Source organism: Pelodiscus sinensis, chromosome 10 (genome assembly GCF_049634645.1).
Source record: "Pelodiscus sinensis isolate JC-2024 chromosome 10, ASM4963464v1, whole genome shotgun sequence".
NCBI lineage: Eukaryota > Metazoa > Chordata > Testudines > Trionychidae > Pelodiscus > Pelodiscus sinensis.
Window position 1 is genome coordinate 16,130,925 of NC_134720.1, and position 23,515 is coordinate 16,154,439.

General features: G+C 41.5%; 1 protein-coding gene across 13 annotated transcripts in view; it reads left to right on the forward strand.

Moving 5' to 3' along the window:
- ACSL3 (acyl-CoA synthetase long chain family member 3) overlaps positions 1-23,515 on the forward strand; it is an 88,261-nt gene that overhangs the window by 49,485 nt on the left and 15,261 nt on the right. For all 13 annotated transcript variants that reach the window (XM_075937551.1, XM_075937547.1, XM_075937544.1 and 10 more), the window contains 8 exons: positions 7,706-7,815; positions 10,715-10,853; positions 12,748-12,898; positions 14,057-14,180; positions 14,487-14,558; positions 18,653-18,792; positions 20,838-21,010; positions 21,776-21,850. In XM_075937551.1, coding sequence (XP_075793666.1) covers positions 7,706-7,815; positions 10,715-10,853; positions 12,748-12,898; positions 14,057-14,180; positions 14,487-14,558; positions 18,653-18,792; positions 20,838-21,010; positions 21,776-21,850 — 984 coding nt within the window. The remainder of the gene's footprint in view (positions 1-7,705; positions 7,816-10,714; positions 10,854-12,747; positions 12,899-14,056; positions 14,181-14,486; positions 14,559-18,652; positions 18,793-20,837; positions 21,011-21,775; positions 21,851-23,515) is intronic.

Sequence of the window (23,515 nt, forward strand, 5' to 3'; positions counted from 1 at the left end):
TTGCCACTGAAGCCACAAGGCATGTGTCGCTGCGGGCTCTGGTGACAATTTAAAAGGTCTGGGACTCTGGGCACTGTAGTTGTTGAAGTAGTGGCAGCCAGGAGCCCCGGGACCTTTTAAATTGCCAGGGGAGCTGTCCCCTTTGCTCCCTCTCATTGCAGGCCTGGAAATAAGAACCACCAAATAGATTTATTTTGCTGCTAAATAACATTCTCTTCATTGCTCTAGATTCTTGTCAGAATTTTCCATATCATCCCTCTTATGCTTCTACTTTGAGTGTAATCAGGAAAACAAAAGCTAGACAGAATGCATGTGACTTATTCACAGCTCCACAGTTGAAATAGCAAATACGTTTAACTTGTTTATGAAAACAAAATGCTCCGTATCATCTATGACCGTTCTAATATCTTGGTCTTGGAAATGGGGTTAGATCTTGCATTCGGGAGACAGGAACATTTTGTCTCAGTAGGAACCAAAAGCAATTGATTGTATATTGGAGATGCAACGTTGTTAGTGGAGAGTCAAAAGGCATCTGCCAAGCCCAGTTCTTGTGAAGTGGTAGAGAATTGTCAGCCTGGGTGCACAGGAAGAGAAACAGTATGGTCCAGTGGATAGGTCACTTCATTGAACTTGCGACTTGAGAAACGCAGTTTGTTGGCTTTACCACTGATCTGCTTTGTGTGACCCTGGATAAGTTATCTTTGTGCCATCCCTCCCCTCGTGTCATGTCTGTTTGAATAGTAATTTCTTTGAGACACAGTCCCTTTATCCCTAAATATCTAACCACTGCTTAATACCATGATGCCCATGAGATCTCCAGGGACAATTTTAATACAACTTATAACAATATTACCCATAATTGGAGAACTGATTTATCATGAGACACAATCCTTTAATCTTTAAATATTCCTATTGTTAGATAAACTCCCAAGCACAGGGATCCTCACAGACAGTTCTCAAATGAACAGGGTTACTCACCTTTAACTGAGACTTCAGAATGTATTTCCTGTGTAGATCCATCCTCTTCCACTTTTGTGGAATCCATTATTTTCTGAATGAACAGCCAAGGGAATAAGATACAGCTGCACAGTTCATTTATTTTATCCTTGGAAATGAAATAGATTTAAATTTTTTAAATATTTTCTGGAATTTGTAACAGTGAAATGTCTTAATGGATGGTGTAGAATAGGGTATGTCTACGAACTAACTTTGTAGTGAACTAACAGACGTAAGTTCGAACTAAATTTCATAGGCGCTTCACTAGTGCTCCGTTAGTTCGAACTTAATTCGAACTAACGGAGCGCTTAGTTCGAACTAGGTAAACCTCATTTTACGAGGATTAAGCCTAGTTCGAACTTACTAGTTCGAATTAAGGGCTGTGTAGACCCTTAATTCGAACTAGTGGGAGGCTAGCCCTTCCCAGGTTCCCCCTGGTGGCCTCTCTGGGCACAACCAGGAAAACTCTTCTCCTCTCCCCCAGCCCCGGGCCCTTAAAGGGGTAGACTCTGGCCAGACGGCACTGGAGTCAGACAGCCCTGCCAGCAGTGTCTACCCCTGAGCCAGTGGCCCCACCATGAGCCAGGCAGCCAGTGGCAGCGAGCCGTCCCCTGCCCAGTCCCGAGCACCCAGGGGCCGTAGACGGCGCGTGGCCCCCTGGACTAGTGCGGAGCTCATGGACCTCATTGAGATTTGGGGGCAGGCCCCCAATCTCCAAGATCTCCGCACTAGGAGGAGGAACGCATAGCAGCCGCCATGGCCCACAAGAGACACAGGCGCACCCAAGAGCAGGTGTGAATCAAGCTGAAGCAGCTGCGGCAGGGGTACGCCAGGGCCACAAGGGGTGGCGCTGCTGCAGGGGATGACACCTGCCCCTACTTCCCCGCCCTCCACCAACTCTTGGGGGGAGGGGCAGTCCGTGCCAGCCCGGGGGACAGCGAGCCGGGACCAGAGGGCCCTGACCTGGGTGCACCGGAGGGGCCACCGCCAGCTGTTCCAGCAGGGTCGGTCAGGGAGACCGTACCGGGTAAGTAGTTTGAATTAAGTAGTTCGGGGAGGAGGGGAGGGTGGAGGTGGGAGGGAGACCAGAGACCGCGCGCGTGGGCCATGCCTTCCACGGATCACGCAGACACCTGTGCACGTGCGAGCATGTGCCATGCCACCCTTGGGCAGGTGGCTCCAGCTGCGTGACACCCAGGGGCCATGGCCCAATAGGCACATGCTTGTGCAAAGAGACGTGACATGCTCCCGACCCCGGGGCAGGAACCAGCAGGATGCTTTCCCTTCACATGTCCCCTCTACACGGAGGCAGGGGACATCTCCCCCTCCCCCCTGCTGCCCCGGCCACACTATACATGGCACAGGGACATGGGTGCGGTCTTGGGGCAGCTCCCAGTCCCGGGGAGAGCCAGACATCCTGACCATGGCCTCTGTACAAGCACAGCGGCTGTGACGGTGCAGGACATGGTCACCCTCACGTTGCGGGGTGGGGGAGGGGGCTGGGCATCATCCTCTGCGTCCCCAGGGAGAACTGACCACTTCTCTTCTTTCTCTACAGCTGCACCAGCTGCTCGTGCAGGGCGCACCACCCCGCCCGGGACATGCTCCCGCACCCGCGGCCTGCTCCGGACCGCCAGCACGGAGCAGGAGTACCGGGACCAGCACCTGGGTGCCCTGCGAGCCGTGCACCGCACACTGCAGGCCTGGATGCGGGAAGACCTGCAGGTCCGCCACGAGCTGCTGGCTGAGGTCCAAGGGCTGAGCACCAACCTGCAGCTCCTGCTGTAGAGCATGGTGCCCCGTGCTGGTCCTGTGCCTGCTGCCCCCCCAACTCCTGCCCCCCCTCCCACCTCTTCCTCCTCAACCCCCACAACCTCTTCCTCAATGTCCACACCCCCCACCTCAACCTCCGCACCCTCCACCCCATCCCCCCGGGGATGCCGAGGCCCCCTCCCTCGCCGTGCTGGGAGGCGGTTGGCCCGGCGAGACCCCCATCCCTGATCCTTCAGTTTCCCTACCCCCTCCTTTCCCTTGCTTCCCCCTTTCAGCTCCCTCCTCCCAGTTTTCCCCCTCCCCTCTCCCAGCCTCTCTCTTCCCCTCTCCCACCTCCTTTTCCCAGTTTCCCCGAGTTTTGTTCAATAAAGAGAGTTTCTAGTTTTGACTACACGTTATCTTTATTTTGTACATCAAGAAGAGGGGCTAGGGAAGGGTAAGTGGAAGGAGGTGAAGGAGGAATGGGGTACGAGCCCCCGATGGGGAGGACTGGGCTGGCTCTGCGGGCTTCTGGGGGTGGAAGCTCTCCTGCAGCCCCCCAATTGCCCCCTCACCCCAGATGGCAGCCTGCGGCAAGTGCAGCCGGGCTGATGGCCGAGTGGTGTGATGTGCCCAGTGTGGGTAGTTCGGGCACTCCAAGCCAGGACTGCTTTGCAAGCGGGGCACCCCTGAGAACTGTCTGTCCGGGGTGGGGGTCGGGTCCCTTTAAGCGCAGCCCTGGGCTAGCCTGAGACAGCATCTCCACGCTCTAAGTCCTCCTCTGATACCCTGCCGGCACTGCTTCCGGCCATCCTTAAGCCTGGTTCAGGGTCCACTTAATGTGGACATGCTAGTTCGAATTAGCAAAACGCTAATTCGAACTAGTTTTTTAGTCTGGATCCGTTAGTTCGAATTAGCTTAGTTCGAATTAACTAATTCGAACTAAGTTAGTTCAAATTAGCGCTGTAGTGTAGACATACCCTTAGTGTGTGGAGTTACTTTATTTGGCTTAATGTTTTAAATTCTCTCAGTGAGACGTGCTTCAGCTCACTGTCTGACATCTTATTTAGTGTCTAAGCAGTATGTGATCTTGTGTGAACTTGGCTGACCTTTTTGTTGGCAGATGATATTGTCATGCACTGTTCACGTAGTCACTTAGTTAAAACATAATTCATTCTGTTCTAACATTAGCAATATGGTAAATGATTCACTTATTGTGCTGCTCCAGCTTTTAATTATACATAGGGATATTAATATTTTTTTAAATTTGATGATATGGAAAGGAAAACTTATTTCTGCTGTACCATGCCAGACTCTTGGAATGTAAAATGTAATATCTTTTATGGTATCATATCAACAAAATATATGCTAGAGTGCATAGTATACAAGCTTTACACTGACAGCATGGTGATGAATATAATGCCTTTAGAAACCTGGTGTTTATGGACTTATGCCTATATTTGGTGTATTTTTATATATTTCATGAACTGCATAAAACTTAAGATGAATTGATAATTAGAAAAATCCTGCATAATTCATTTTTTATTTTTACCTTTTATTTCAAATTGTAAATTGTTTAACATTTCAAAGAAGAGTGGGTATGTAAGAAAGTGATTTATGCAACTAGTTTTAACTGGTAATGTAGCAGTTACATTGAATTTTTACATTTTTCAAAATCTGTTCATGCACAAAACCTCTTACCCACTCATTTGGAACAACTGAAAGACCCGAGTTAGTATTAAGTAACACCACAAAAAACATGGAATCATGTATTGCTTTTTCCCCTAACATACTTCTAATACATTGATAATCAGAGGTTGGCTGTCTCTAGGTTTTTTTTCTCCCACTACGGATATAGCTCCCTCATAGAAGTCTTTTTAATGAAAAATATGTAATCAAATCATCATAATTTTATGCAATTCATTAAATCTATAAAATTCACCAAATTTAGGAGTAAGCCCATAAACACCCTAATATCAGGTTTCTAAAGTCATAGTAGGGAGTGAATTAATCTAATTTTAATGTATGTGAAATCTTGGAAATCAATGAAAAAATTCCCATTGACTTTAATGGGGTGAAGTTTTCACCCTGTATTAAAAGCTGACACATTTAGTGCTTAGAAGTTTTGGTTTTCTGACGTTTCTTGAATCAATACCAAAATCAAATATACAAATAGAAGTTAAATTTCAGACTTAATCACAAGATTGTATATATCATAAAATCTCAGATGTGCCTGAGAAAGTGTTAGGTTCTTTTGCTGAGAAGTGCTGACTTTGCAGATCAGCATTAGTGATAATGGCTAGCAGCTGTCATAGCTCACTTTTCTTTTTCTCCATGACGTCAGTACACCATCTTGAAAACTATATACACCTCTCAGCCTAGTCAACTTTTTCACATAACTTATTTGTTTTTCACTTGTTTGCTTTGTAGGTGCATAATTCTGTAAATGATTGTTTCAGATATTATACTTTTCTCTCCCAAGTACTGTAGAGTTTCAGTATGCTAATTGGCTTGGGGAAACTTAAATTTTGCTAAGTTGTTTGTATAACAGGGGTCACTGGACTAAGTGGAGAGAGCTCGTGGGAACTAGTAGAGCCACTCTTCTGTACTTTTCTCCCACCAAATTAAAGAAAACAATGTGCTTGTGCATTTGCCCTGCAACAGTCCTAAACTATGACAGACAGTTTTAACAAGAAAAAAGTAAGAAAAGGTCAACTATTAACTTTTCTGAATAAAAGAAACTGGCTGCTTTTGCATTTTTCTTAGTTTAACATAATGAGTTGTTAGTTCCAAGAATTAAATACCATCTAATAGGCTGAGACTTTTTTCTTTGTTGGTATCGGGGTTTGTCTTTACTAAAATAAAGTTAGTGCAATAATACACTTTAAATTGTAGTGGTTCCCTTCCCCCCTCCTCACCACATAAAAATTTTCAGCAAACTAATTCCAGATGAAAGCACAAGTGAAATTTAAAAAAATCTGATTCTGATAATGGCACCTCCTTCTATGTTTCAACTTGCAGTTTATTTGTGCCAAAGGTGAAAAGAATTAGTAATCTTGCAACTTGTTCAGGCGGTGAACTGCACTAAACTCTCTTCGCTCCTCAGTTGGTATTCCATTTTCTAAAAGTAAAGTTAGTTTTGCCTTTAAGATTATACTGTAGGTTTTTTTTTTTTTTAAAAGATCTTTCCCTCTGAATGGTTCTTTCTGCCCTTTTCTTTATATGCAGATTTGATTGCAGAATTGGGATCAATGTTTGAAAAGTCCAATAGGTAGTTCAGATCTGGTGATTTTAATGTAATATACTAAACACAGACAAAATTAAAAGGATAACTGGTCCTGTTTTGTCAGATAAAGGAAACTTAGAACATTTAATTGCTGTTTTGAAGTGCCACGTACTGCATATTCTACACTGTGCAAATGAGGAAATAAAATATATTTTATTCGCTTCATTAGGAGATGATTGAATTAGGCTTTCAAGAATAAACATTTATTTACTTATATAATTTATAAATAAAAGCAATGATGTTTATGGAAATTTATATACTCTATTCAGTGAGCTCTATTAGGAACAAATCTGAGGGGAGTTAATTTTAAATATAATTTATTTTGGCATTTGGTGCAGAAGAAAACTTTTGCTACTGTAGTTTTTTGAAAACTACAGTTGTGCATATTATAATTTTATAATTTAACTGAATGTTACATATAATTGAAAATCAGTGTAGAGTCTTTTTAATAGTAATAATAGCAGAATATGAATTTATTGAAGCATTTGTATAAATGCAATCATGTTTTTCCTCCCACTCAAACTCCCATTTTTTTTCATTACAGCTGGAAATGATTTGGGGGCAAACTCATACAAAATGTGGGATAAAGACTATGAATCAGGATTGTTTTCAGATGTTTAGCTATACATAATGCATATGGATAATAGTGGGAATCCTTAGAAGTACATCATGTGATGAGGCTTAGATTTATAGTCTAACTTGATTTTATAATTGACTAGATTAAAAAAAAGTAGGATTTGCCATATAGAATTAGATTCCTGTGTATCTAGTCTGACTTGCTCTCTGATAGAAGGTAATTCTTTTTATCTTGGAGGAATGCAAAAAAGCCCTAACATTCTTCTATCTGTGTAACATTGTATACAGAAGAACAGGACTTTTGAACCACCCAGACAATCAGCATGCACCTTTTAAAGCACAAGAATATGCTAAAGTTAAAATTAAAATGAGTGATGGTGTAAGTGTCACAAACTGGTCAAGGATGTATAAATTTTATCACCTGTTGTATGGGGTTCAGAACCTACGTTCAGCGTCTCCTAGATGCAATTATATTTAACTTATACTAGTCATATACAGAGAAACTGTGTATTTGACAGACAATGGAAATGCTGTTTGTCACAATTGTTTGAAGGAAATTCTAAACCCATATTTAAACTAAGAAAAGTTCAACTTTGTATTAATTAGAATTTATAAATAGCTTCTGATTAGTCACTGATTCAAAAGGTCTAATAATGGAATATATAATTTTTTTGAAAAGAGAAAGTAATCAATTAGAGTTAGCCTGCTTATATGCAGGAAGATTAAGTACAATGTAAAATCTTACACATTAAGAACAGATGTCTGTATTTAAAATGATAAAAGCCAGGAAGGTTGAGGAGAAAATTTAGAGTGGGTTATGCAGGTTGGCGTGAGTTTTGAAATATTCAGTTATTGTTTACTTAACTACAAATACTCATGTAAGCAATATTCTTGATTTCTCTCATAAGCAAACTAAAACGTGCATTCACCATAGGACTGTGTATCTTCTTGGCCATTATTTTAGCTGGCAACACAGGTTCTGAGTCCCTTGCCTGAGTTGGTTAATCTGAGGTTCTTTTTCTTTTCTTTTGAAGACCTTTGAAATATCTTGAATATTTGTAATAAGGATTCATCATGTCAATTTTTCTTCCACAGTTGTTACATTGTATGCTACTTTAGGAGGCCCAGCAATAGTACATGGATTAAAGGAAAGTGAGGTGACAACCATCATTACTAGTAAAGAACTGATGCAAACAAAGTTGAAGGTAAGGAATGCCTTTTCTTTGTGACTAAATTTGTTGTAGTGTATGTGAGCTGATGTAGGAGACTACAGGCTGATGTATATGTCCCAATTTATTGATATTCTTGCCTTTTTGTAATGCATGTATTCCACAAGTTAGAGATTTGTTTCTTTTTTCACAATATAAGAGAACAAAAATATCAAACATTTTCTAAAGCAAATGTTTTACACTCCTTGACTCTTGGAGTGATTTTACACTCTTTGTGAGTGTAAGGTGTAGTTATTTATACCAGTACAAAGTGAGGCCTTAATGTTGTGTATGAAATGTAGGGTGTAGAAAGGTGAGCCCATACACAACTTCGCTGAAACCAAAGGACTATTCACAGATAGCAGGAATCTGCCAACTTGTATGTTACAAGGATGAAGTGTAAAAAACCTACCAGTCTGATTCGGTAGATGTTTACACATACTTTATAATCCCGTTACCCTTTTGTGCAGTAGTGCAGTGTAGAATAAGTCCTATAAAATTTTATATAAGTAAGCAAGAAAGCATGTTAATGTATCATCTAAAGTAGCCAAACAAGATTAAGGAAAGTGTTACTCATTGGTTTAACTCTCTTATTAGTGGTAAGGTTTTCAGATACTAAGTTGATGGTTGCAGTAGAAGAATTTGGGTGGAATTTTGCCACTACTCTCAGAAAATGTGTTATAATTTTACTTGCACTGGTGCAACAATACAGGTCCTTCCAATTGAGGAGGCCATAGTAAAAGCTTTTTTAACTGGCATGCTGAAGGTACAGAGGGTGCCAGTAAATTAACAATCCCAGCTAACTAATAGAGAAAGGTTTGGAGTGTGAGGGGTGTGTGGGCAAGGATGTGGGAGGGACCGTGGGACCCAGGGTTTGGGAGGGAGTTTGGGTCTGGGAAGGAGCAAGGGAGTTGGCATGGGAGGGGCTAAGGGTGCTGGATTGAGGGGGTGTGCACATCTGAGGGTCCCTGCAAGCAGCTCTCCATCCCTGCTACTCTTGATAGAGGCATGGCCAGGTGGCTCTGTTGCAAGTAGGCATGCTACTTCTATCAGCAGATGCCACCCCCGCACAATTCCCACAGAGTCAGCACTCTTGGAGGGGGGATGGAGGCAGCATGCCTATAGAGACATTTGGTTGTGCTTCTGCCAGCAACAGCAGGGAGGGGGAACTGCTTGTGGGGGCTGCCAGAGGTGAGTGCCTCCCACCAACCAACACCCTGAGCCATTCCCACGTCCCAGGCCACCTCCCAGAACCATACTACTTCCCAGGACAGGCCCTGCAGCCCCTCTTATGCCCCAGTTCCCTGTCAACCCGACACCAGCCACGCTATAAACCAGACTATCTGTACAGATCAGGAACACTGATTTACTGAGCTTACCAGTTGGTGAAGGGCTGAATAAAAGGACTTTTACTGTATTCTGTAGGCAAGCTGGAGGCATTTTGAATATCTTACCTACCTTTACTGAGCTGGGTAGCTAAAAGGCTCCAGTACAAAAGAGTTTGCACTGTTGGAGCTGGATTTGTGCGGAAAAATGCTCACATTTGATTTGTGAAAATAATGCCAAAGTAGGGATGTGAATGGTTAACCACTAAGCATCACCCTTACTGGTTTACCAGCGAGGGCTGGAGCAGCCTCCCATCCTCTATGCCCCATGACCTGCCATCAGTGCTCCAGCCCGGCCAGAGCAGCCCTTGATTGCAGCGGGCCCAGCGTGGCTCAACTGGAGCAGCAAACTGTGAGTGGGGGGGGGGTGCTTTAGCCTGGCTGGAGCAGCCCCTGATAGCGGGGGGAGAGGAAGGGCCTGCCCAGCCTACCTGCCCACATTTAAGTGGTTAACCAGTGAAACCTAACATTTAACTGGTTTGTTTATTACTTTTAGCAGAAAACAGGGCAGGTAAGGTTAGACCTACAAGGTTGCTTGTGTTCTGTAAAGTATTATAAGATCATGGCTGATACTTATTTTCAGTATCCTGAGTAATCAGAAATGACGCAAATAGACAGAACACAATAATGCATGAAGTACATGTGTAATAATAAATGTGTCAAAATTCAGCACTCCTAGATTATTGTTAATTGTTCTCCTATCAGACAATGGATTGTACAACATGGCAGTCTTTGTGCTTGACTCAGTGTCATTTTTAGAAATGGTAGATCAGCTTAAGCATCTTTATTAAAGTTGCTTAAAGGTTGAATCACTCATGCCTAACAGCATCCTTTTCAATTACAGAAATAACATGTTAAATCTAATATTGTACTTGGAAAAATAAGTACACTTCATGAGAGAATTTCTCCTCTGTTTAAAAAATGGCTACATTCAGTGTGGAATCAATTTTACTTAAGCAAAAGTCAGAAATGCTTTGTTAATTCATGGATTCAGTTTGAAATCTTAAATAATTAAAAGTCAAAAAACTGGTCATGCATATATGCAGAAATGTAACTAGCTTTTTATAAATTCTAAAATAGTACAGGCAGTCCCCGACTTACGTCGGATCCGCACTTACGAACGGGGCTTTCTCGCCCCGGAGGTCGAGGTGGCGGATTGCTACCTGCGAGCTCCGGGGCGAGAGAGCCCCGTTCGTAAGCTGCTCCGGTGCCCCTCGTCTGCTGGAGACCGTCTCCAGCAAACCAGGGGCACCAGGCGGGAACCCGCCGCGGCTGCGGCTTCAGTCCCGCTGCCTGTGGTCTGCTGGGGACAGTCCCCAGCAGCGGCGGCCAGAGCAAAGCCTCAGAAGCGCAGGGAACCGCCGCTGCTGCCTCTTCAGTCCCGGTGCCTGTGGTCTGCTGGTCTCAGTAATATTTTAACGTGTGCTGTAAAAATACATTGTTTCATTCTTGGTATAAACTTTTGCACCAGCTTTTCTTGCAAAATGAAGCACAAGTCTCCATTTCCACAGGAAATTGTTTCTCAGGTTCCACTATTACGACATATCATTACTGTGGATGGCAAACCATCAACATGGTCAGAATTCCCCAAGGGTGTCATTGTTCACACCATGGCTTCCGTGCAAGCAATGGGGGCCAAGGCAGATAATGGTATGTACTTTTTAAATACTTGGTTTGGAGAAACTGTTGTACAGCTAAACCTGAATGAGTCAGGAGAGTCCCGGCCTTTACTGCAAAAAATCTTGTTTGGTCATGGTATAATGTATAAATTATATATCTAACTAGGGATGTAACATCTTACCACCCGAACGGGTGGTGCTTAGCAGATACCTGGTAAGCAATCCTCCACCCACGGCCTGCTGCAGGTGGTTGGGAGCTGGCAGCCCAGCAGGGGGCCGGCAATGGCTCCTGGAAGCAGCAGCACTGTGCAGTCTGGGAGCTGGCCAGCCCCACATGTGGCTGGAAGCAGCCCCTGCCTGCAGTGGGGAGGTCAGGCCACTCCAGCCTGGCAGTGTCCCTGCTGCCTGTCCCCATTTAATCAGTAAACTAACTAAATTTGATTATAGGAAATAAATTGCAGGATTAGGGCCTATGTTCTTACAGTTCTATGTAGATTCCTTATTTCAAATGAATTACACCATCTTCATAGAAATTATAGTAGGTGAATAGAATGTGGTTTTCAGAATTGATGTTGGCTCAAGTGTAGCTTTGTTCTGAACCCCATGTATGGGGCAGTGTGTTGTTGCTATTCCCCAGGAATACACAAAAGCAGGTTGACTCAGTCACACTCCTGGTTCCTCACCCTGCTGTGGTGGGGATATATTGTGCCCTATACCTGGTGCAACAGATAGAATCATAGGGTTGAAAGGATACAGGCCCCTGCTAAAAGCAAGACCAATCCCAATTAAATCATCTTTATCCAAGGCTTTATCAAGCCAGGATTTAAAAACCACTAAGGATGGAGATTCTGCTACCTCCATAGGTAACCCATTCCAGTGCTTCACCACCCTCAAAGTGAAATAGTTTTTCCTAATATCCAACCTAGATCACCCCCATTACATCTTGGCAACATTGCTCCTCGTTCTGTAATCTGTCCGTTCTGTCCTGGCTTGACAAAGCCCTGGCTGGAATGATTTAATTGGGAGGGGATTGGAGCTCCTGAGGTCTCTTCCAACCCTATGATCTGTCACCACTGACAACAGCCTCTCTTCGTCCTCTTTGGAACCCCCCTTCAGGTAGTTGAAAGTTGCCAGCAAACCCCCCAACGCCCTCGCCCCCTCCTATACACATACTCTTCTGTAGACTAAAGAAGCCCAAATTCTTCAGCCTCTCCTCATGTGTTATGTGCTCCAGCATTTTTGTTGCCCTCCACTGGATTCTCTCCAATGCATACACATCCTTTATCTAATGGGGTGGATCGGGGCAGAATTGGACACAGTACTCCATATGTGTCTTCACTAGTGCCGAATAAAGAGAAATAATCACTTCCCCAGATCTGCTGGCAATGCTTCTACTAATGCACCCCAATATGCCATTAGCCTTCTTGGCAAGGGCACACTGACTCATCTGTAGCTTCTCATCCACTGTAATCCCTAGGTCCTTTTCTGCAGAACTGCTGCTTAGCCAGTCAGTCCTCAGCCTACTCATGCACCCCAATATGTACATCTCCTAGCATGCTAGTGCAGCTATGCTGTCCAGCACGTTGAATTTTGGAACCAAAGTTTTGTTCATTCCCCATTCTTCCCATCTGTTTCAACTATGTGTATGGTGGAGATATAGTACACTTGAAGAATCTGATTTTTACTTTACTGTAACTACACAGTATTATAGATGTTGCAGAGAAGTTAGGGGACACTTTAAATTTTGTTTCACCCTGTGCAGGTGCCAGGGATTGGCCATAATCTGGTTCACTGAATGTAAATAGACACAGAAGTAATGTCTAGTTCCTTAGCAGAATAATCACTATATTGTACGCTATCAAGATTTTAAATTTTATAGTTGCTTTCTATACATTGTGCATAATTTGTTTTAATAAAAATTACAGTAAGCAAACAGCACGTCAGGCCTGTACCCTCAGATATTGCAGTAATCATGTACACAAGCGGATCTACAGGACTTCCAAAAGGAGTCATGATCTCTCATTGCAACCTTATTGCTGGCATAACTGGTATGGCTGAAAGAATTCCTCATTTGGGGTATGTACCAATAACAGTTTTCATTAAAGAGGGCTTGTAATTACATGTAATCATAAATTAATTATTGTGTAACTAGATGCTCTATGTAGATTCTTAGAATGTACTCATTACCACTGAAGTATACAGAGTATTTTCCAGTAGTGCATTAGTATTTGAATATCTGTTACGGTGTTGATTTTCCATTTATTTGTGTTAGGGATAGAAAACTCAAAGAAATGGGCCTTTTACTTGGAATAGAAAGTGTGAGTTTGTGATGGCCCTTAGTTCCGTTGGGCACTCATTGCACAGTGATGGACTGACCCCTGAGTAAGTTGTGTCCCATGCAGATCTTTCCCCGATGTGGAGAGTTTCTTTGTATCATGAGTGAAGTTGTTGACCACAAGCAAGCATACAGCTATTTTCTCCAAGGTGTTCAAAGGATGTGTTTTTGATTCTTTGTCCATTTACTATGTGGTAGATCTTAGCTTTAAGTTAAAAGCATGATATTTCATAGAAAAACAAGTTAGTGTTCACTGCGAATATTCTGAATGGAGTGACTTTTTTTTATTTATGTATCTTTTTAAAGGTTTTTTTTTTTTTTTTAAATCCAAATGACTAGCAAAAATTGACACAGAAAGGCAGAGGCAGAAGGGGCATATGAGGGGCAGAGTTGCAGCACAGTGTTCTGTAGAGATTCTGGGCAGCACTGTGCCTGAGTCTGTGGTGGGTGATGTAAGTTAGCCCTTAGAGTGATCTAAATTATTTTTGTGACCACAGAAGTTCCTGGAGCAGTCCAGAATCAGGAGGGCATAAAAGCAGGGTAAAGCTCCCTGCCTTCATTTTCCCTCTGTAGCTGTAAATTCTATACCGCGCCTTTATTTTGTATAACATAGACTTTTGTCCCATCTTTGTGGTCTTTGTTTTAAGTGATCACTTTTTGAATCTTTTGTTCTCTGATAAGTAAATAACATTCTTCAAAGGCCTTAAATTAAAAATGAACATTTCATAACTTTCGAAACCACACATACATGCTCAAAAATACTGAGATTGGTTTTCAGGCACATTCATATTCTTTATTTTTTTCTGTTTAATTGGGGGCTGTAAAAACAGTTTGATTTTAAGTGATTGTACAGAAGATGCTAAATAGTACAATGTGAATGTGTCTTTAATTTTTTTCAGGGAAAAAGACGTTTATATTGGATATTTGCCTCTTGCTCATGTTCTGGAGTTAAGCGCTGAACTTGTTTGTGTATCTCATGGATGCCGTATTGGCTACTCATCACCCCAGACGTTAGCTGATCAGGTATATAACTCATATATGTTGCACCACAGGAATAAAAGATAAACTTTCAATAGATTTCTTAATAGCTGTTCAAAACTTTTAAAGGAAAGCAGTAAGAAAATCTTTTCATACCAAAATATAAACAGGTATATTTTTTGTTAGAAATCAATACATTAGACTACTAAGCAATTTTTACAGTGAAGGATCTCTAGAAACTGATATCACTGATTTTCTCATTAAGAAAACAATCACCTTTCTATTTACATATTTACATTTTTAAAATCTGTATAAATGCTTCACTTAACCTTATTTATTTCTCCTATTTAGTCCTCTAAAATAAAGAAAGGAAGCAAAGGAGATGTTACTATGCTTAGACCTACCCTAATGGCATCTGTACCAGTAAGTTTGATGCTTTCTTTTAAGGATATTTCATCATTCAAATCTTACATGACAAAGAGGAATAATATCTTGATAGTTACTGTAAATTACAAAGAGGAGACCTTTGGCAGTAAGACAGGTTTACATTATATACTTTTTATTTAAAATATGATACAAATATTTACATGGTGGTGTGAACATTCTTACATACTAGCTGACTAACACTATTTGGTGGAAATTACACTTCTTCTTCAAGTGCTGTCCTTGTAGGTGCTGGTGTGTCCTCATGCTGCAATAGGAGACTTTTCATAGCAGTGCCCTGTAGCACATTTACAGTCGGCACCTAGTGGTGCCATTGGCACCCATTGACTGTGCATGTGGCACAGTTCCCTCAGTTCCTTCTCTACCATCTTCAGTAGCAGACGGAGCTCCCAGCAGTTGCCCTCTCTTCACCTACAAAGTACGACTACAGTTAAACACCTTGACTTTTTTACCCCTTTTCAAATAACCTTGTTCTTTTCTTCTAAACAATCAAAGAAACCAACAAACCATCAAAACCCTTATGTATTGGAGCCTTCCCACTCACAGGAACTCCCTCCCCCACCCCACACACCTTTCACTTTTTGCCCACCATTTGACCAACATCATGCCTGGTTTACCAGAATTTAAAAAAATTTGACACCTGTAAAGACCCCAGGCCAATTTCTGATGGACATTCATCCTGTGTCAAATGCCTTAAAGAGGGCCATGTCTTTCCTTCCAAGATGGACTAAGTCTTGAATACTAGGAAAGATTCCTGTACTACATAGGGATGCGAACGTTTACCCAATTTACATGATTAATCAATAAGCCTGGGCCCAAGACAGACTTGACACACTCATCCCTCTTGTTGATACAGTTTGAATCTGCCCTTACACTACAGCAAGGACCTGCCTCCAAATTCTTGGACATATAGCTGCCTCAGCATATGTAGTGAATGGGCTGTGCCCACGAAAGCTCATGATACTATTTACATGTTTTGTTAGTCAATAAAGTGCTACCAGACCTTTTGTTGTTTTATATGTAGTGAAGTTTGACAGGCTGTCCATGCACTGCCTTCAGGCTTAGCTTGCCACAGTATATGTTCACTCCAGTGATGAACTGAAAAAAATGGTATCAGTAGCACAGCATATTCTTTCTTTTGTACATTGGTGGACACAACCTCAAAATATCCTCCAGGGCATTCCATTCCATCAGGTCGTGCTAACTTCTGTCAAAACCACAGATTCCTCTCTCCTTGGTTGGGGAGCTCATGTAGGAAGCCACGTGATTCAGGAGAAATGGTCTCCTCAAGAATCTTCACTACACATCAACATATTAGAACTCAGGGCAGTACTCAAAGCCTGCCAGCACTTCCTGTGATTTATACCAGAACACAATGATCTGAATCCGTACAGACAACACCTTCTTCATGTATTACATCAATCGACAAAGTCGTGCACAGTCGAATGCCCTCTGTGTGAAAGGCTGTTAAATTATGGAATTGGTGCATCTGCCATGATGTTACACTTATTGTGGCTTACCTACCTGGTTCCCTACATACTACTAGGCACGTGAAAGTATAACTGTGTAAACAGTTAACCGGGGAGCCACCTTTCCTTCCCCTTCCCTCCCCTTACCCCCCCCCCTCCACACACACACACTGCTGCCTCTGGTTCCCTAAATACTACTAGGCACATGAAAGTATAACTGTGTAAACAGTTAACCGGGGAGCCACCTTTCCTTCCCCTTCCCTCCCCTCCCTCCCACCCCCCCACACACTGCTGCCTCTATCAGAGGCAGCAGTGCAGGGAGGGGGGTGAGTAGGTGAGAGCCAGTAAATGAGTGGAGCCAGCTTAAAAGCCCCACATGCACTGGTTTCCCAGGAGCCCCCATATGCAACTGCGTAACCCACTCCACCTACCTCAGTACCTCTGTTCACAGTACTAGACTACCTATTAGATTTAAAGGAATTTAAATCTTAGCTCATTAAAGGTCCATTTGGATGCCATCACCGTGTTCCATGACCCAATAAATGGCTCCTTGCTTTTTTCCCCATCCCATCACAAAATGCTTTTTCATGGGGATTCAGAACACGTACCCCATGGTAAGGAGCCCTTTTGAGCCATTGGCCATATGTTCTCCTCTCCATCTATTCATAAATGTGGCATTCCTTATGGCAGTCACATGAGGCAGACATGTTGGAGAAATAGTGGCCCTCATGGCTGACCGTCCTGACACCGTTTTCACCAAAGGCAACGTCACCTTATAGTCACGCCCTAAGTTCCTACCTAAGGTAGCATCCGCCTTCCATATTAATGAAACTGTTCATTTACCGATATATCGTCTTTACCAAACCACATGAGACTTCACTGCAAGCATCGCTTCACATGCTCTACGTCTGCTGTGCTCTCGCCTTCCATCTGGACAAGAATAAACTAGACTCTTTTTGTCCATAGCTGAATGCTCCAAGGGTGAAGCCATATCTTCCCAACAGCTTTCCAAATAGTTTTCCTTGTACATACATACCTGTTATGTCATTCATAACAAACAACCGCCACAGACAATAACAGCCCGTTTCACCGGAGTGGTAGCTGCATCTACAGTTTTCCTTAGAGATGTTCCACTTGTCGATATTTGCAGAGCAGCCACCTATCCTCTGACTTTTTTGCTAAACGTTACACCATAACCACTGGGACAGTCCCTGAAGCCACAGTAGGACTAGCTGTCTTTTCACCCATGTCCATGGCCCAGCTCCAAGGCCCACCTCCTCAGAATGGACACTGCTCTACAAACACCTGAATTGAGCTTCCAAAGGGGCAGCACTTGAAGGAGAAATAGTTACCTTGTGCAGTAAAGATAGTTCTTCTAGATGTGTCTCTGTGGGTGCTCTGCCATCCTCCTTCCTCCCCTACTTTGGAGGCTGCATACCGATTTCCATGGTAGAGAAGGAACGGAGGGAACCATGTTGTGTGAGCAGTTAACAGGCACCAGTGACCCACTAGGTGCTGATTACGCATGTGTGGCACAACAGGGCACTGCTATGAAAAGCCTCGGATCGCTAGTGCAAGGATACACCAGCACCTGAAGTGGAGCGCACACAGGGACAAACATCTCAAAGAACCATTGTTACAGCACAAGATGAGTAACTTCTTTATCATGGCATTTCAGCTTTTATCATGCTATTGCTAATAGTAGCTGGTATAAATATGATTTATGTAAAATTCGCTAAATATGATCTATAGAAGACATTTTGTTCTATTTGTCACCTGTTGTACTATTGTCTCCTAATAAGCAATGTCCCTTACAGAGCAATGAGTTTGCCAGCATTATGTAAAAAGAATGTGGAAAATTGGTCTTGCCATAAACATTCATTCATTCATTCGTTTAAAGGAAAAAAATACACAAGATAATTAGGCCTTTTGTGGGTAAAGAATGTAGTGGGTATGCTTTGCACTTTGTGGTATATTACTTATGGAATATTTGAAAAGCGATATCTAGCAGTAATTGTTAGTTTTATACTTCCAAATGTAGTTAGTATGGAGTGCAAGCCATCAGAAATCTCAAAATGTCTGACTAATACTCTACTTTGTACATTAAGATTTTATAATTATTTTTGTCTCGTTTTAAGGTTTAACTATAAATTGAGGACAGTGTTTTTCTCTAGGCTTTGCTAATGCTGAAGGGATAGGACAGGGATTGATCGGGGCCCACACCCTTGGATAAGCAAATTCCACGGCATTTAAGAACACTGAGAGTTAGCAAACATGCCATTTGCACAGCATATCCAGTGCAGCATCAGATGCTGGTTAGGAGATATCAAGCTCCCCAGGTACATAGCACTTATACTGCAGGCAGCTGGTAGGATTAGGATTGCACAGTTCGCCTCCTCGCACTGGGAGTGCATTTTACTGCTGCTCTGTCTCGTTGGCCTGTCCTAAGGACCCTGCCCCAGCTACAGTAATCCTGTAGAAGTAGGAGCAACAGGCAGGTTTTGTTCCTTGAAATGTACTAGCATGTTTGACTTTTAGTACATTAAATTTAGTAATGCTGTTAACTTGCTTAGCTTTTTGTATTTAATTCTTTAATTTAACAAGGAAATCATGGATCGGATCTACAAAAATGTCATGAATAAAGTGAACGAAATGACCAGTTTCCAAAGGAATCTGTTTATATTGGCCTACAATTACAAAATGGAACAGATTTCAAAAGGCTGCTCTACACCACTTTGTGACAGGTAGATTTTCAATTCTGTTTTATTGGGCTTTTTAAAAATGTTGCCATATGTACAATATATGGTCTTCAGTGAGTCCTACTTTTCTTTAATTTTAAAGCTCTTTGTTTTAGGCACAAGTCCATTGACTTACCTAAAGTCGCACAATGAGTCAGTATTTCAATTGGGTTTACTTCAGCATTTATTAATATAAATATAATAGAAATGTTAATTATTTTCTTTTCAGTAATTTGAAAGCTTGGATATTTTCCTATTCAAGTTATTGTGTTGCTTCTATTAGCTTTATTTTGGGGGGGCAGGAGGAGGGCTTTGTACATACCTGGAAGGAAGAATCTATTTTTATAACGAAGCAAGTTTTATTATATTTTGTTTTTAACATAATGTGAACCTTACTATTATAAAGCTGGGCTGTAAGGTAATAAGAAAAAGGAGTTGAGGAGGGCTGGTAGTTTCTCAACAACACAGGTATTAAAAGCAAAACTATTCTGAAAGATAGGAAGAACTGTAAGAGGCCTATATGTCTCCTTCAGCTTCTCTTTAATAATCCAAAAAGCAAAAGGAATTCTACAAAAAGCAGAAACATGCAGAAACTCCTAATGGAGTACAAAAGAATAGCACAAAATCTGAAAGGCACAAGAAAGCAAAATCTAAGGCATAAAGTGAGTTACACCTAGCAAGGAACATAACAGGATGTAAAGTTATGTTTTTTTAAAAAATATTAGAAATAAGGTAAAGATGAAGAAAAGTGTAAGTCCTCAAATGAATGGGGAAAGAGAATCCATAGCTGATGACATCAAGAAAGCTAAGTCGTATAATCCCTATTTTGCATGAGTTTTCTACTGCAAGTGTTAATGATGATCAGATCATCAATACTATTCATATTAACAACAAGGAGAAGGAATGCAAACCAGAGTAAGGGAAGTACAAGTTAAAGAATATTTAAGTAAGTTAAATGTATTCAAGTTGGCAGGACTTGATGAAATTCATTTTAGGGTACTTAAGGAACTAGCTGAAGTAATCTTTGAAATGTTACCAGTTATTTTTGAGAACTCCTAAAGAATGGGGGAGGTCTCAGAAGAATGGTGAAAGTCAAACTTAGTATCTGTACCAGGGATGATATAGGTTTACTTGGTCCTGCAACAGTACAGGGGGCTGGACTTAATAACTTGTTGAAGTCTATTCCAGCCCTATATTTCTATGAGAGTTCTTATAGAAGCAGAAGGTAGTCGCTCGCAAATACAGACAAAAAGGTCCAGTCACATCAAGTTAAATCAAATCCCCTTGTAATCCTTGATTAAAATGAACAGCACAGGAATATTTATGGACTACTGTTCACGTTTTCTGAGCCTTTTACATATACATGATACATGGAAAATCAGATTTCAACTCTGCAAGAATCTTAAATCCTGCAATATACCTCTATGCTCAAATCACTTGTATGAGTCAAGTGATTCCAGACTTTATTGAGACTAAGGGTATGTCTACACTGTGGAGCTATTCTGCGTCTATTTAAGAAGCTTGTTATTTCGAAATAGGTTTTGAAATAACAGACAGTTTAGTCCAACTTGCCAGTAACATTTATTCCATAAGGGCTAAGGGGCATTTTGGAATAGCAAGTTATTTTGAAATACACTTGAAATAAGCTATGCATAATTCAAATTGCGTAGCTTATCTTGAGCTAAGAGTGCTTTGTAAATGCACCCTGAAAGAGATAATAAAGTTGCACAGATTTCTGTAGTTCGTTTTTCTTTTAAAAAATGTGGGCAAATAGACATTAGAACTGTGCTATCTCAGTAAAACATCTTCAAGACAATTTGACTTATCCTGCAGATTAAAATGCAAAAATTATAACTTGAAAAATTTCTATCTAAACATTATTTTGAAAAACTTTTGTGTATTGTTTGTGGATCTAATCCTGCATTCTTGCATACCTACAAATCTCTGAATTTTGAGAATATTTTTTATGTCTGTGCAAAACAAGATAATTCTCTTGCTCTTTTATTTTTAAGCAACCAAAACATCCTGCTGTCTTAACTTTGCATTTTTAGCCTAATTTTCCGGAAAGTACGAATGCTGCTAGGTGGTAAAATTCGCATTCTGCTATGTGGAGGAGCTCCACTTTCTGCTGCAACTCAGCGATTTATGAACATCTGTTTCTGTTGCCCTGTGGGACAGGGATATGGATTAACTGAGTCAGCTGGGGCTGGAACAATCACCGAAGGTTAGTGTTGGCATGTCCAAATGGATGCCATGATCTTTGGTTGTATAATCTTCAATGGAGTATTCATTTCGATTTATGTCCACAAACTTGTAAAAGGGAAAATACTGAGGGACGACTTCTGTGTTTTTTAGGGATAGTTTAATTTTAGAAGGCATAATCTGGAGGTTTTGTGCTTAAATATATTAATTTATAAATTTTTGTTCAAATTGTAGCCGGTAAACCTGAAATAGTATGAACTGAATTTTGGAATTTTGAATGTGCTAGCTGAACTGAATAAATTTGTTGCAAGAATCCAGCGGCGTAGGATGGCCAACATTGAGATGGAAATTCCCATGTTGGGATCTTATCAGTTCAAAAGTAGTTCAGAAAAGACATTCAAAATTCAGTGTCAATAAATTATTGTGAATTTTTTAATTTATATATTGTTGACTTACTCAGGAAGCAGGTAAGCCTCCATTTACAGTTGTAGGCTCTGGTACTGTAATATGATCGATGAGGGTAGTTGCTGTGAATGCCTAGAGCCATATGATTAAATCTGAGCTTTTCACCTTATTCTCCTGTTGCATGATCAAGGTCCTAATCTGTGTGTGTGTGTGTGTGTGTGTGTGTGTGTGTGTGTGTGTGTGTGTGTATGTTAATTGCACATTTTGAAAGTTGTGCTGTGAGCACTTAAATTAAGAAGATCAACTATTTAATTTTGATAAATAAAATGTATTTCTTATCACTACTTGTATATTTTACATTGAAAAATTGTTTTAATTTTAGTCTGGGACTACACTACAGGGAGAGTAGGAGCACCTTTGGTTTGCTGTGAAATCAAATTAATGAACTGGGAAGAAGGTAAGAAAACTCTTATGTAATGAAACTCCAGATGCATGTATGTATGTATTTCAGTTTGTATTTATTTGGCTACACTATGTACAGTTTTCCACACTGTAAGTTAAAGCTGTTGCCTGGATGGCACAGGACCAGTAAGCTTCAACCAAGCTCCCATACAGCAGTACCCCAAGAAATACAGTGCATGTGTTATTTACTGAAGAGGAAGTGAAATAGAATATTTAGATACTTTAAATGTAGACAATAGAAAATGATTGGTATTTGTCTAAGGAAATTATGGTTAGTATAATAAAACCATGAAATTAGTCTGTTTTTGGTGTCTCAGGATGAATGGAAACCTACTGTGTTTCAATAATATTAGTTTAGTAGATGAATGTTTTTTTTCCTACCTCATTGCACACAGGTGTGATTTTAAAAAAAATAATCTCCCCAGCTGCTATAAAGTTTATAAATATTTATAGATTTGGTTATCCGTATACTTACAATAATTTTTAAACAGTTCTGATTTACAGCTTGTGTTAGTATGTTGCCTAGCACAATGGGATGCTTGTCCATGACTGGAATTCCTAGGCAATAACTCTTATAATAATCTATATTCCAGAAATTTAAAAAGAAGCCCAGTTTATACTTAAACTTATTCATAAGAAAAATGGAGACAGAAGTCCAGCAGCAGAGTGGAGGCTATCCTGTTTATTGCGTCGAGTGTAACATGTATGATTACCTGCCCTGTGGGCGGGTGGCGTATGTGTGCACCCGTTGCAAGGAGCTCCTGACTCTCAGAGACCGAGTTCGGGCTTTTGAGGCCAGGGTGGCTGAACTGGAGGAGCTAAGGGAGGTAGAGAGATATGTTGATGAGACTTTCTGGGACACTGTAGCACTGTCCCACCTCCAGTCTGAGAGCCCCAGTGCTCTTAAGGAGGATGAAAGTCTCAACGGAACAGAGCATTCAATGGGAGCAGAGGGAAACCATCCCATAGTTGGGACCCTTCTTCCAGAGGATGTTGCGGTATCCTCTCGCACTGAGGATACCTCGGAGGGGGAGGGAATGCCAGTTGTTAGGAAGAGGCAGGTGTTAGTAGTGGGTGATTCGATCGTTAGAAACATAGATAGTTGGAACAAAATACAGGACTATGTAGCACTTTAAAGACTAACAAGATGGTTTATTAGATGATGAGCTTTCGTGGGCCAGACCCACTTCCTCAGATCAAATAGTGGAAGAAAATAGTCACAACCATATATACCAAAGGATACAATTTAAAAAAAATGAACACATATGAAAAGGACAATTTAACATAGATAGTTGGGTTTGTGATGACTGGGAGAACCGTATGATCACTTACCTGCCTGGTGCGAAGGTTGCAGATCTCTCGAGGCATCTAGATAGACTTATGTGTAGTGCTGGGGAAGAGCCGGTGGTCGTGGTACATGTAGGTACCAATGACGTAGGGAAGGGTAGGAGAGATGTCCTGGAGGCCAAATTTAGGCTGCTAGGAAAGAGACTGAAATCCAGGACCTCTATGGTGGCATTCTCGGAAATGCTTCCAGTTCCACGCGCAGGGCCAGGTAGGCAGGCAGAGCTTCAGAGTCTCAATGCGTGGATGAGACAATGGTGTAGGGAAGAGGGGTTTGGATTTATTAGGAACTGGGGACACTTTTGGGAGTGGGGGA